This window comes from Chelon labrosus (assembly GCF_963514085.1).
Source record: "Chelon labrosus genome assembly, chromosome: 11".
Classification (NCBI taxonomy): Eukaryota; Metazoa; Chordata; class Actinopteri; order Mugiliformes; family Mugilidae; genus Chelon; species Chelon labrosus.
Window position 1 is genome coordinate 20,412,638 of NC_140344.1, and position 14,618 is coordinate 20,427,255.

At 44.9% G+C, this 14,618-nt stretch overlaps 1 protein-coding gene across 3 annotated transcripts in view; it reads right to left on the minus strand.

Moving 5' to 3' along the window:
* Window positions 1-7,026: 7,026 nt before the first annotated feature.
* The window catches only part of rassf7a (Ras association domain family member 7a), a 34,398-nt gene continuing 26,806 nt past the window's right edge, over window positions 7,027-14,618 (minus strand). For all 3 annotated transcript variants that reach the window (XM_084555128.1, XM_084555129.1, XM_084555127.1), the window contains exons 2-6: window positions 12,854-13,052; window positions 11,144-12,069; window positions 8,942-9,119; window positions 8,746-8,853; window positions 7,027-7,284 (exon numbers count right to left, since the gene is read on the minus strand). In XM_084555128.1, coding sequence (XP_084411254.1) covers window positions 7,253-7,284; window positions 8,746-8,853; window positions 8,942-9,119; window positions 11,144-12,069; window positions 12,854-12,956 — 1,347 coding nt within the window. In that variant the 5' untranslated portion in view covers window positions 12,957-13,052 and the 3' untranslated portion in view covers window positions 7,027-7,252. The remainder of the gene's footprint in view (window positions 7,285-8,745; window positions 8,854-8,941; window positions 9,120-11,143; window positions 12,070-12,853; window positions 13,053-14,618) is intronic.

A 14,618-nucleotide genomic window follows, 5' to 3' on the forward strand; every position in this document is an offset into this window, starting at 1 on the left:
TTTCAATTCATCATTTGCATGGTAAACTGCATCAAATATTTTGAACTTAAAGTATATACTGACTCTACACAATGGGCTGCATAAAGTCTGGGAAGGCTGAAAGGGACCTGTAAGAAGCATGGGGCTGTCAGCACAGGAGGCACTGTCGCCTCCTAGTGGCCAACCGGCCAACTTGACGAAATCAGCTGTTACGTAATACATTGTGTGATCCTGCTTTACTTCATACAGTATTATGAGGTTATGTTGTATATCCTGGCTGTGAGTAATCTCTCAGGGCTTTGACAGTCAAAACCTGATCAAAACTAAAATCCAAATCAAAGCGTGGTTTGATTTCACCTTAAAGAGGGAACATAATTAGTGAACAATAATAATTACTGAATGTGTATATGTATATATGCCGTAGTGTGACCACGAATGGATTGAGAACGTATATAGTGTTTTTTTTTTATCTTTTTTTTTTTTTTTTAGTTTATAACAAGTTGAATTCAATAGTTAGTATTTATAGTGTGTCTAATCTTTTATTATTATTATTTTCTTATTTAAGGGTAAACATCATATAAAAAATGAATGTGGTTTTAAATTGTCATAATGTCGTACAGTTTGCTAAAGATGGTCAGTAAATAATTGAGTGGTCATCATGGTCCTCTTCCTCCTCCACCCCCTCCTCCTCCACCTCGTCGTCATCTCCAGATCAGACTGTCATGCAGCATCCTTGGTACGTGCACAGCCACACTCCGCTCATGGCAACACTGTACAACAAGTAAGCCGAGTTCAACCACTTCCCACTGCAGGGGTAGACGCTTTCATTGTCAGGGCCGCTTAAAATACCCTAGCAGCCGCTCCCGTGGCTGCTTTCACATCACACGGCGCCTATTTAAAGCCAACGAACCTTTGTCACTCGCGTATTTGCAATAAATAACCGCTCAGGACATGAAACTGTTAACAGCATAATGGTTCATTCCTAATGTACGACGTGCAAAACTGAACGCGCCGCACCCCAACTATAACTCTAAAAACTCAACCGAACTTCCTGGTAAAGCAAAGCCCGCCCCTGCTGGGCTCTAATTGGCCAATTATCCCATATAGGTGGGGCGCGCGCCTCCAACTCGGCACCCGATTGGCTGCGCACATCGCCAGTCTCCTCTCCCTAATTTGCATAACCAGGTCGGGTTGCAGATGCAGGGGAGTGGGCAGGGGTAGGGGTACTGCAAGTGAACTGAACTTCTGCGTCGGTGTCGGCTGCGCTATATTCTCAATTGCACCTAACTTTAGTCGTGATTTGTTTTAGAGAAAAAAATAAATGATTTAAACGTTTGAGTGTGGGACAGAAAGGAAACTGTGAGCGAAAATAGATATTTTTTTTAACCAAAGAAATTATAACAAAAAAAGAAGAAAACTTGGGACCGGTAAGTAGCTCCATTTTTCTCTTTCACTATTCTTTCTTATGTCTCTTGTCATATTTTATAATTGCTGGTTATTTCTGTAACTTTTTATGTTATATGTTTAAGTAGACATACATCTACTGTAATTTCTTATTGTGAAGTAGTATATTATATTTTGGGACATCAGAGGAAATATGAAATATAAAGAACCATCATTAACGCTTCATGATGACTGCTTTTTTTGTTTGCTTGTTTGTTTCTGTCTGTATTATTCTCCAGATTGTGCGCCCTCTAAGGTTGCCAGTATTTAATGTGTGAGATCTAAAAGCAGGTAAGCCACTGACTAACGCACATTGTGCCAGTTGCCAGTTCCACTGTGCGTGTGACAGCGGCTAACCTGGTTTTGGGAATACCTCTCATCTCTATTTGGCTCCCTCCGTCCAAGACCAGCCACAGCCGGACCAGGCAGGCCCTCCCCTCCCTCCCTTACATCTTACACCCAGTCCTCGATCATATCCCGGGTCAGGCCTGCTCATCGTGAAATGCCCTTCCCAGTGGTCTCCATGTGCACTGTAGCCCACTTCCTGCTCTGATCACATAGTACCTTATTTAGGACCTGCGGGCTTTTGCGCTGCCTCCTATGGAGCTCTGCACTCAGGTTGCTGGTGAGTGTTTTGTTTCTGTTTCTGTTTCATCCGTGTGCCGTGGATCATCTTCATGCTGTCTGCTTGCCAGATTGAGGTCAAAGGGGCCTCCACGGGTTCTCGGAGGAGCTCCTGGGGGCCCTCATGCAAGAAAATGTGACTTACTTTAAATGCACAAAACCACCCCTTTGCTCAAATGGCGGCAATGTACAGAACTCTTAAGTGTATCTACTGTAAATGTACATCGTGTGTAAGTGTCTGAACTGAGAAGTAAAGTTTCTGCTCAAATCAATCAATTGCATCCCGCAGTCTGTTTCTATCATGTAATGCATTTCTTGGTATGAGCGTGGCTGTTTTACTCCCATCAGCGTGTAATGACTCATTGTGACACAGAGGAATAGATAAGTGCAGTATGTCAGACTCATTAACTCGTGGCCCCGTTCATCATCGTAATGTGGACGTGCAGATGCTCACTCTCATCCACATCCAGGAGGTTCTTTCCCAGACGCCGGACGCCGGTTAGAAATTGACGGGTTTTTCATCTAAAAGCGGTTAAAAGTTTGAACAAAGGAGATTCTGACGGGTCTTGTGTGGAGTGCTTTGTTTTATTTATTTATTTATTTATTTTTTAAATCCCTCAGCGTGGCATCCTGAAACATCATCATAATCTGTTAATGTGCTGATATGAGATTGGAGTCCTCTGGGTTTGGATGTGAAAGCGGTGGGGTGGGGTATCATGCACAACATTGACGTCTGTGTAGTGACTTCAGCATGAAACAACAGTCGCGAGGGATGCAGCAGTTTTCAAATACATAACTTCATTAGGAATCACTCAACCCGGCTTTTAATTTAATTTATTTATCAGTATGTGTAAGTGGGAATTGAATTGACAAAGAGGCGCACGTGTAGTATCTCTCTTGTCCACAGGTGGGCGTCGGTGTCCCACCAGGCTTTGGGCTTGTCCAGACAGTGGGAACCAAACAAGGATTTTAATCTTATCTAACCCCCGCAAAGCCAGACAGCTCTAAATCTTCTCAGTATAATCCACTTCTACACAATTAATCATAATATCGTAACTCACGGTCACTCTCCTTAACGATAACGCGTAGTCAGAGGTTGACAACACTGATGTGAAGTGGAAAAGCCTTTTAACACTAGAAGTCCCAGAGAGCAGCCATTTGGCTTTTCTACCTATAAAACCCACAGGGCAGCCGATCGGCTGGAAGGCTTTTAGCTAATATCCTAAATCACCTGTGAACCCTCCTTCTGTTATGTAAACGAGGCAGTCACTGGGGCACCACAGGAGGGGACATGCTGAGCCACTTCAAGGAAACTTGTGGGGAGGGGAGGGGGAGTGGGCCCAGAGAGCTTATGGGGGACGGGGTAAGCACACAGAGCAGTGTTCACTTCTAACCTGGCAACACCTTGAGACAGAAACTGGTTCATCCCAAAGACAAAACACCTTGACATAAAATGGGGGAGGGGGGGAATCGGAGAGGAGCAGGATTGCTGGGGGTTTGGAGGCCAGAGTGTGTGGGGGAGGGAGGCACACCTGAGGGCTGTGAACTCATTTGCTCTGTCCGGGCTGCTAACTGACTGTCTGTCTTTCACCAGTTTCACCAGGTGGCAGCCTGGGCAGAACAAATGAGCTGAATCAAAATGTAATATATGTAGAAGGATGTAGAAGTTATCAGGACCCTACAACACTGGGCTTCCAACATCCCCACCAGACACATAGGAAAAGTAAAAGAACAGAACCACATCAAAAAAGCACTCAAAATCTGTGGTTATCCCAACTGGGCCTTCATGATATTTACACATATTTACAAATAATAATAAAAAAATGCATTATCAGGATACAGTGTTAGAGAGTGGAAGTGAGTGAGACTTAGACTTAGAACTTAGACTTAAAACTTTATTGATCCCTTTGGGGTGACTCCCTCAGGGAAATTTGAGTTTTCCGCAGCAGCAAGCACACAGAGCAGTTTGCAGACAAACAACAGCAGTGGTTTGCAAATAGTTATTGAAAAAGTGATTGAATAATAAAATGGTGAACATTAAATAATGAACGGTGAACTTCCTTTGAGTGGGATTAAAATAAGATGTAGTAAAACTCTAGTAGGGAAAAATAAACAGTAAGTAACAGTGAGTGAGGTGAGTACATTTCAATAATCACGCACAATGCTGGCACTGCCAAGCCATCTCCTTTCTGCATTTGCCACATGTGTATTTGTAGCAGTCAATACATTGCAGTCACATGAGTCATTATGGCCACATTGGTCATTAGCATGGCAGTGCCAGGATTGTGAGTGATTATTGAAATGTACTCACCTCACTCACTGTTACTTACTGTTTTACTGTTTATTTTTCCCTACTATAGAGTTTTACTACAGCTTATTTTAATCCCACTCAAAGGAAGTTCACCGTTCATTATTTAATGTTCACCATTTTATTATTCAATCACTTTTTCTATAACTATTTGCAAACCACTGCTGTTGTTTGTCTGCAAACTGCTCTGCGTGCTTGCTGCTGCGGAAAACTCAAATTTCCCTGAGGGAGTCACCCCAAAGGGATCAATAAAGTTTTAAGTCTAAGTTCTAAGTCTAAGTCTCACTCACTTCCACTCTCTAACACTGTATCCTGATAATGCATTTTTTTTATTATTATTTGTAAATATGTGTAAATATCATGAAGGCCCAGTTGGGATAACCACAGATTTTGAGTGCTTTTTTGATGTGGTTCTGTTCTTTTACTTTTCCTATGTGTCTGGTGGGGATGTTGGAAGCCCAGTGTTGTAGGGTCCTGATAACTTCTACATCCTTCTACATATATTACATTTTGATTCAGCTCATTTGTTCTGCCCAGGCTGCCACCTGGTGAAACTGGTGAAAGACAGACAGACAGTTAGGCTGCGTTCAGACTGCCAGCCAAAATCCGATTTTTAGCCCATTCAGATTTGAATCGGATCTCGATTTTGAAGTCTGAACAGTGACAGATCACACGAAATCCGATTTTTGCCAAACGGTTGCAAACCACATCCAGAGGTAGTTTCATATCGCATTCATATCGGATATGGACAGATGCGTCTCAGTCTGAACAGCTCCCAACACTCAGATGGGTTTTGACTGTCCGTGACGTCACTTACGCGACGCCAGGCCAGAACCAATGCGCCAGACCGCGTGCCTATTTCCGTTGTGGAGGAGCCACGTTACGGCCACGGACAGTGATATTACAGCTATCACAATGGAGGAGGACTTTGAAAACAATTCGCCTTGGACAGAGGAAGAAACTGCATGCCTTATAAATCTTTACACTGACGTGACGTACATCCATCGTGTTGTTTGTTGTTGTTTTGCTTGTCGCTGTCGCAATTATATGACGTCTGACAAATACACGTGCTGAATGACGCTTCCGCTCGTTGCTACAGCAACCTATCAGACCGGTGAAGAATGTGGCCCAGTCTGAACAGAACCATATCCGATTTGGACACTTGCTAAAGGCAGTGTGAACAGTCAGCCCTAAAAATCGGATATGAGAAGGAATCAGATTTGAATCAGATCCGTCTGCAGTCTGAACGCAGCCTTAGCAGCCCGGACAGAGCAAATGAGTTCACAGCCCTCAGGTGTGCCTCCCTCCCCCACACACTCTGGCCTCCAAACCCCCAGCAATCCTGCTCCTCTCCGATTCCCCCCCTCCCCCATTTTATGTCAAGGTGTTTTGTCTTTGGGATGAACCAGTTTCTGTCTCAAGGTGTTGCCAGTTTAGAAGTGAACAGCCACCCTCTCCCCCATAAACTCTCTGGGCCCACTCCCTCTCCCCTCCCCACAGGTTTCCTTGAAGTGGCTCAGCATGTCCCCTCCTGTGGTGCCCCAGTGACTGCCTCGTTTACATAACAGAAGGAGGGTTCACAGGTGATTAGGATATTAGCTAAAACCCTTCCAGCCGATCGGCTGCCCTCTGGGTTTTATAGGTAGAGCAAAAAATGCTGGGACTTCTAGTGTTAAGGCAGTTCATGTTTTTGATGGGTAGAAACAAGTTTAAGTGTGTATTTATGTTGAGAGGAAAGGGCAAGAAACGGGGGCTTTGCTTGGAATTTCTACCTGCCGAGTGTCGCGAGTATTTTTAGAAATCCACAGGGTTTCAATCCGGGGTTAGCCAGAGCACCAGGGAAGCTCACGTCACTCAGCGTGTGTGTGACAGCCAGCATATTTGCTCTCCAGGGTAAACAAACAGGAAAGGGGTGGAGGACAAAAGTGTTGTGCAGGGGCTGAGTAGATGTGTGTTTACCCAAGTGCTCTGTGATTTCTACCACAGATGAGGTTATATATTAAATAATACAAAGATAGCACATGTCATTTGGTTGACAGTATTTACATGCACTCAGAGGGGGTAAAGTCTACAGTGTTCTGCAATCACATACCCTACTGTGGTTAAAAAACGAAAGCCAGCTTGTTGTACTGATAACGCACAAGGAGCTCCGACAGGGTACATTTAGAGCTGAAGATTGCCAGTCAACCCTCTCAAGTGCTCACAGGCCCGCGGCGCCCTTGTGCCTCTGTCGTCACCATTTGTTGATGTCCTGGGTCACATCATCCATAACGGCAACAGCTGTGACGCCGAGATATTTTTCCACGTTTCCCTCTGCGCCCGAGCACGCACTCTGTCAACTTTCAGTCGGCCACCTGTGCTACTCAGCAGCTTCCGTGGATTGAAATGATCACCTGACATCGCAGGACGCGCTGAGCCACGAGCAACGGGGAAAGCATGAATATTTCAGGGCCTATAATATATTCATAATGCATTTCACATAGGGGGCTGCATGGAAGGGTAATTTTTAGAAAGTGTACACTTGTGAGGTTAATTATTTACTGCTGCTTGTTCTGGATGGGCTGCGGCTCCACTTGGCAGGTGCTGTCATTCCACAGGGTCATTGTAATGAAATGATTTAATGAAGTGTATTAATAAAACCACCAGTCAACAAAAGGTTATCTAAAACACAATGCACATTTTATTATATTTAAATACATATTTTTTCTATGGTCAAAGGTTCCTAAATAATTTTTTTACATTTCATACAGATCCTTTGCAGTGTTTACAGTAGGAAAACTCTGTAAATATATAGTTTTAACGTATATACAGTATGTATATCATGACAGGTTGAATAATGAATAAAAGTGTTAAGAGTTAAATAAGAGGTGACTTTCCCTTCGCCCTGCGGTCCATGTTTTATCTCCATGACGACTCTCGGGATGTCAGGACTGCAAGACACACAAAAATAAGTGGGGATGATGATCCCTTTGTTTCGGTGAGGGGTGAAAAAAAATAAAATAATAACAAAAATCTGGTGAGATCCAGATATTTACACATGTCTAATGAGAAACACACGAGAACAGCCAAGACATAACGGAGTGCGACTGAAGTCTTGTTGAGATGTCTTCAGTTGCCAAAGCAAGGAGCATATATAACGAAAGAAAACACCATGCTGCAGACCATAAAGAGAGAGTGCACACTGAAAAACACTTTGACCTGTCAGCATAATACAATAGTGTAATGTTATAAGTGCTATAATACAGTAAATATTGGTTTAGTGAGCAATAGGAATGAAGCGCACTAAAAAAAACAAAAAAAATTCCCCTGTTTAATTGATGTCATTAGGGCTTGGGTAAGTAAACGAATCCTAATTTTACAGTACACTGAGGCACAATGCACGTAATGACAGGTCAAATGTTAGGTGTGGTGACAGCAAAGGAAACCAGGTGCTACCACCCCAGCGGCAGAGGGAAAGAAAAGCATCCTAACAAACCCTGGGCTTGTGGTTCTACTTCAGAAATGTATCGCTTCTTTTGGGACACGGAGCATGACTGAAATAGACGTGCGGAAGCTATAAGCTCCGGAAATAAGATGGCTCTGAGAGAACGGATAGATACATTTCTCTGTAGGCACACAAGGGCCGAGGCTTCACACAGGAAGAGAACGGGACAGTGCAACACATTTTGCAGAGCCCTCCGTTTTAAAAAAAGGCTCTTGCTCTTTGGAAGTCAAGCATCACCAAAGTACAAGGCATTGTACAGATACACCCCCTCAAATATAAATAGTATCCGCACATAAAAGGCAAACTGAAATGACACTGGTCTCGTATCTTTTCCATGTCACAGTATAAAAACAAACACACAACAATCAGAACGTCTGCCACAGTAATTCCCCGTGTGATTGATGTGTTACATGGAGATACTGTACAGCGAGAAGCAGCTGTTGGTAGTCGGTTATTGACCAGAGGGTGGGAAGGCCACACTGTATTAACAGCAGCAAATCCCGAGAAGCATTAAGGAATAACTATAGCAGCTACTGTTAGTCCAGAAGCAAACAGTGTGAGAGGAGGACAGAGGAGAAAGAGCATGAAAAGACAGACAGACCCAGGGAATCAAAGCATACAGGCATATGTGAGAAATTCAAAGTGGGAATGTGGAAGATTAAGTATCAGCGGACGACTGAGAATTAGGCAAAGAAGTCTTTAAAGGGATAGGGAAGCTGCTGAGAAGTAGCAGGAACCTCCACCGTGCAGACGCTTCCACTACCCAACACCGAGAAAAAAACAAAAACAAGCCAGGGTAGAAAATATTTGGGGAAGGGGCCCTGGGACCAGGGGATGGACAGAGCAGGGCATGAGAGGAGCAGGGCAGGGTGGGCTTGGGAAGCAGCAGGGTCTCACACATACACACCCTCGGGGTTGAGACTGGACACTAGAGGGTTTTGCAGGTTGCGAGGATGTCCCAGGAACTGCTTGGCAGTAGGCCTCGGAGGAGATTCCACTGGAGTTACACTGGGGCCTGACGGAAAGAAAGAAGCATATTTATAGAGGGCATACCACCAGTCTTTGTTTGTTCGTAACTTTGACGTTTATTTTAGTGTCCATACTTCCATTCCTGTATTCGTCGTTCGCCAGAAACTGAGCCAGTTCTAACTGGTCCAGCTGCTCCTGGAGATCTGTGCGTGAGTGGGAGTGCGCCGGCAGGACACCTGTCTGCTGAATGAACTGCTGCAGGTTGCACTGCCTCAGCTCCTTGTTCAACTCCTCCAGTTCCTCCTGTTTGGCCTGAGAACGAAGAGGACATGAATCAGGGAGGAAGACAAAGGACAGCTGAGAGCCTTGATCAGCCACCGTCGACTCACTGAACACTGACACATTGTTTAACCTGAAAACAGATAAACTAAACCATCTGCTGACAAGATTTGGAGAATTTGATAGCGTATGTAGTGTCTCTTTCTTGCGTACACCACAAGGGGGCAGCAGAGTCTAAATCTCTAGCCACCTGATGAAGACTATTGCCTAACTAACTCATCATCAAAAGACCATTCAGCAACAATGAATCATCAAAGTATTACAATTGCCACAAGCATCTTTCTTCTAATTTGAGCAGCCTTGGGCATGCTTAAGCATGGATACACAACAACGGTCATTTGCCTGCAGTGGTGTCTTAATTGATGAGGCGCCATGGGGGAAGGCATCTATCAGCTAGAATTACTGAAAATGCAGAGTTCAGAAACAGTCCATCGAAACAGTGGCATCACCGTTACGCCCACAGATTAGACCCTGATGCACTCAAACAGGCCAGTTAATCAGTCTTAATTGACTCTCCCTTCGTGTCTAATCAATGTGTCTGCACACAGTCCAGATAGCAGCAGCAGCAGTATGGTATGGCCCCCTTTCCTTTCCATAAGAGAGTGTGTGTGTGTGTGTGTGTGTGTTTGTGTGTACGTGCAGGTAATTGATGTTGGACCGAGGCAGCCTGCTGAGGCAGTTCACACCTGCAGGTCTGCCTCCATTAGCCTGATGACAGGAACGCTGTGCTCATCACCACCAACAGTTCAACGCTCAGATGGCTGCCTCGACCGACCGGCTGACTGATGACTGACATAGACTCCCTTTACTCCATTACTACGGCCTGAGCTTTATTATATTTTGTCACGGCGACAGTGGAAACATTTCATTTGCAGGAAATAAAGGCGTCTTATTTTCTCCATGCAATTACTCTGTCTGGGTGGCAAATTGCCTTTGGGGTAACTTTGATTCCGAACACTGTTGGTTACATGTTATGACATGATGGTATATTTCACGCTGGCACACTAAAAAAAAAAACTCCTAATAGCACCGTTCTGCAGGAAGAGAATTTCTACAGTAGGCAGACTGCTCTCTCTCTCATCAGCTGAGCAGTAAATCTTCACAGCTCACAGTTAGACACATCACCATGAGGACGAATGACTGAAAAGCTCATCGTTATGTTTTAATCAGTTTTTCATTACTTCCAAGGGATCAGGAATAGGACACAATGGTCTTACAGTGAAATTTAAAAATACTGATGTGTGGCAATGTTTTCAGCATGCTCCATTTTAACACCAAACACTCAAAACAACGTCTACAGTACAACCATTCATCAAATATTCCATTTTGTTGAGTCCTCTGGCTGGAACTAAGTCCATGAAAAGGATACGAGGGACTTGGGTTTCACGTGGATTATGAGGAAACTCGAGTTTCACTTCAAACTGGGTTAGGCTTTTATTGATACAGCCGCGTCTATGACAACCACCCGAAGTAAACAAACAATGACACCACAATGCGTTCAGACCGAGTGGATTGAATAAAAGGGGCATTTGTTCTACAAATAGTCCTTTTTAATCTCTTATCTATACACAGCACAACAATATGTAGAATTTGTCAGTGTCGTATAAACACCATTACCAATCTAGTGTTTAGAACAAGAGATGCATTCAAGACGATACCTGCCAAACGAGTTTAGCTAGGTGGTAAATAGTTCCTCGGTAAGTAAAACAATTGCATACAGATCAGATTAGGATATGAGAGTACAGCATACATGTCATCGAAGTATCTTCATATATTTATTCATATATCAAAATGCCACAATACGTCAGGTCTCCTTTTTCGCTATTTTTTTTTTTCTGAGTGTCTCTGCACTGTTCTGTGTCTACTGCATTGTGCAGGTAGGAGAGGGATATAGCTTAAATGCTAAAAAGGGTTCAACACCGCACCCCTCAAATGACTACACAATGGTTCATGTGGACTTACAGCCCTTTTTCCAGAACCGTGACCTCTCTCCTTACCTGCAGCAGAGACTCTGCCTTCCCCAGAGCTTTTTCAGTCTCAGATAGCTGCTCCTCCATCTCTGTCCCGTGCCTCTCCTGGCTCCATAGCTCTGTCTTCGCAGCATCAAGCGACTCCTCTGGCCCATTGGGTTTCCCTTCAGCCTGACTTTCACGCTGGATCTCTTGCTCCAGCTGAGCAGAGCGAACTGAGAACTCGTGGAGCCGCCGTCCACAGTCGTCCAGTTTGGCATGAAGCTCCCCAAGCTTCCTCCTCATTCCTCGCTCCCTTTCCACCTCTGCTTGAAATTCCTCCTCCCAGTACTGCTCATGGGCGAGCTCAGCCTGGTTCCTCCGCATCGCTAGCTCCAAAGCATCCACCTCTTCTTGCAAGCGACTGTCAGAGACTGGTGAGGGGCACGGAGATGGGTAGGGGCGATCCCAGGTATGCGACTCTCTCTCTAGGGCGTCTAGCTGGGCCTCCATGGCCCTCAGTCTCTCCTGTTGCTGGAGAACTTTCCGAAAGACCTCCTCTTTGGAAGGGCCTATGGGTGGAGAAGGAGAAGGGGATGGCAAATGAGGGGATACATGCCCAGATGAAGGGGTGGGGGAGGCTCTTTGCTCCGGAGAGTCCCGAGGAGACCTCTTAAAGTGTTTGGCCTTGGAATTAGGTGAAGTTGATGGCCCGAGGTTAAAGGTTAGGGCTTTCTTAGGCTGACGGTTTGGAGGCTCTGGCTCAGGGTGCTTGGGTAGTGGAACGGGAGGTGGTCTTTCTTTTTTTGGGCTAGGTCCATCACTGCTGCTAGGTCCGGTGCGACGCAGGAAGAACTGAACTTCACTGCCATGTTGACCTAACTTCGCCAGAGACTCCAGAGGCTTTTCTGTGGCCAACAGCTGCCTTTCTGTGTCCCTTAGACGCTGGATAAGAACGTAACGGCCTGTCTGACCTGGAGACAAAGACAGAGAGACACACAGAATGAGTACAAATGAGTCTAGGCAACTACCTTCGCTAAAACATCACTATATTACACTGAAGAAGCTGCATGGTGCTTATACTATTTCTTAAATGTACTGTATATATTAGTGATGTCACATTTAATCTGGAATACTTGAAAAATGCTTTCTCCTGCAGTGTTAATAACGCAATGGGTTTAACTCCTCACATTAATTCTACGCAAGTACTGCTAAGTGAACAAATGCCATCAGATGCATTATGAAGATGCAGATACCTCTAAATCTCTGCCTCTGAGGACTGGAATAAAAAGCAGCCGTAAGACTCGCACAACAGATGAAAAACGTTCAAATAAGCTGAAGTTTCCACCAGGACCTTGAAATTAGGGCAGACCCTCCCTAATGACTTGGCAGGCATCTCACTCATGGAAGGAGGAGAGTGCTAAATCTGGAGTTATGTTGTTCAATGCTGCTGCAGCGTAGGGCTTGAGTAAAGCTGGAGGACACAGTGACAGAGAGACGGCTCAAATCCAAACTGACCCACCGGCAATCTAGCAGAGTACGCAATTTGGGTCAGCGGAGAAAGACAAAAAAAAAGAGATAGCTGCAACCTGGGCGTGAACAGTATTGGTGCTTTGTCTTCATCAAAGTCTCATTGCAGCTATAATCAGTTTAGTACTTTTGACAAACTCAAACAAGGACACTGGAAACAAGGTGCAAGGTGAACACCGTTTCGATAAAGCTTGTAATGCAGTGGGTACAATTATTTCTAACACTTACCAATGGCTTGTGCCAGAGCAATGACCACATCCTGGCAGGAGGTTTCCTCAGATAGGCCGCATACTACCCGCACCACTCCATCCACCCACACTTTGAGCTCCATCTGGGACCAAGCAGGGCAGGGTGAGGGGTAAGATGGTCTTCAGTACGGATCACTTCAGCTTAGCTTCACTCAGCTTACCGCTGCATGGCAGTGGCTCTGTGTAAGATAAACAGAGGAAAGAGGTGTGTTAAAGTGATTGATGACTAATCCCGGACATTTTACATCCACTTGTGGATGATGAAACAAGGGTTACCAAACGTAACATGGCATTTAAAAACAACCAGCATAGAAAAACTAGACTTTGTGTAATCTCTCATAGAACTTGTTGGTAACCTAAACAAAATGTATTGTAAGCTGTTGTGTACATAGCAACCCCACTTACTCACTTAGTCATTTTGTTGAAACACCAAACTTTACTGTTATCAAAAATGTGCTGTTCTGAGTGGGTTCATCGTTGAATTGTAAATTTCGAGACCGGCAGCCTTCGGGCAGAACTTTGTCGAGTTTTGTTAAGTTCCCAGTGGTTAGTAAAGAACCCCGGCAGTATCTTGTGGACCTGGGAGCATAAATGCCAATCTGTAACCCAATTAAACGCTCTGCTGCCCTCCTTCAAAGCCGTTATGATAGCTTACTGCCGAGGGGAACCGACAGGGAAAGTGGAGCAACTCAAGTGTGTCTATGTTTGGGAGAGGGTGTTTGTGGGAGCAGAAACACACAGAAACGTAGAAGGGCAGATAGAACGAGTGTGTTTTTATGTGTGTGTTCAGTTTGATCAGCCTCAGCAGGATCACAACTGTCATTAGACTTTACAGAGCATAGCTGCAGGTGGCACCCATGTCTGTGCAGCAAGTTTAACCTAAAGAAATATCATTATGTCCACCCCCCAACTTCTGTCTGAACTTTTATTGCTAAGCTTCAAAACAAGGTGATAAAATACTGTGGTGCACATAAAACGTGAAATGCCTCAGGCAGTTGTTGAGTTATCTGTAGAACTTGGCACAGTAAACGCACTTTTGCATCCTAGGTGGGTAAAAGACAACTCTTCACCCTCAGTCAGACAGATGGTGCTCTCTTTCTGTCCGTCTCTGGTTCTCAATGGGAGGTGTTTAATGCTGAGTCCCACCATTATCTTGCCCTTCATTCAGTGCCTGGCTGTGCTTCACTGGCTGCCTATAGAGAGCTGCTGTGGAGGAATGCACTGACTTCATCTGCCAGCCGGAAGAATTCCTGCTTTCCTTAACAAAGCCCTCACCCCTTACCCCTCCCCTGCAGCTGACCTGGCCGCCCCGCACCGCCAGTGCTTCTCGGCTGTTTAGATGCCAAATACAACCTCTGCTGGGGAGCAAACAGCCCATCTGATTTGGCAACAACATCACACAGAACATCTCAACACGACACCGCACACGGAGAGAATGACGACACAGCTCAGAGATTGAACCCGCAGGACGAGATCACAACGCAGGAGATAGCAGTGGATGATCACATGCGGTAGAAATTCTGGAGGGAGAAGGGAGTGCTTATCAAAATCAATCCCGAAAAATTTCAACACGCCAGAGACGTCAGTGTTTTCTCTTGGAGAGTGCACAGAGTGTGCTGTGTTGCAATACATAATTAGGCCTAACTGGTTGAGTCACAGGGTGAATAGGCAATCATTTACTTTATCTTAAACACACACAGGTGAAGAGAAAGTTACATTTTAAATCTTGTGCAGTGCAGTGCAAT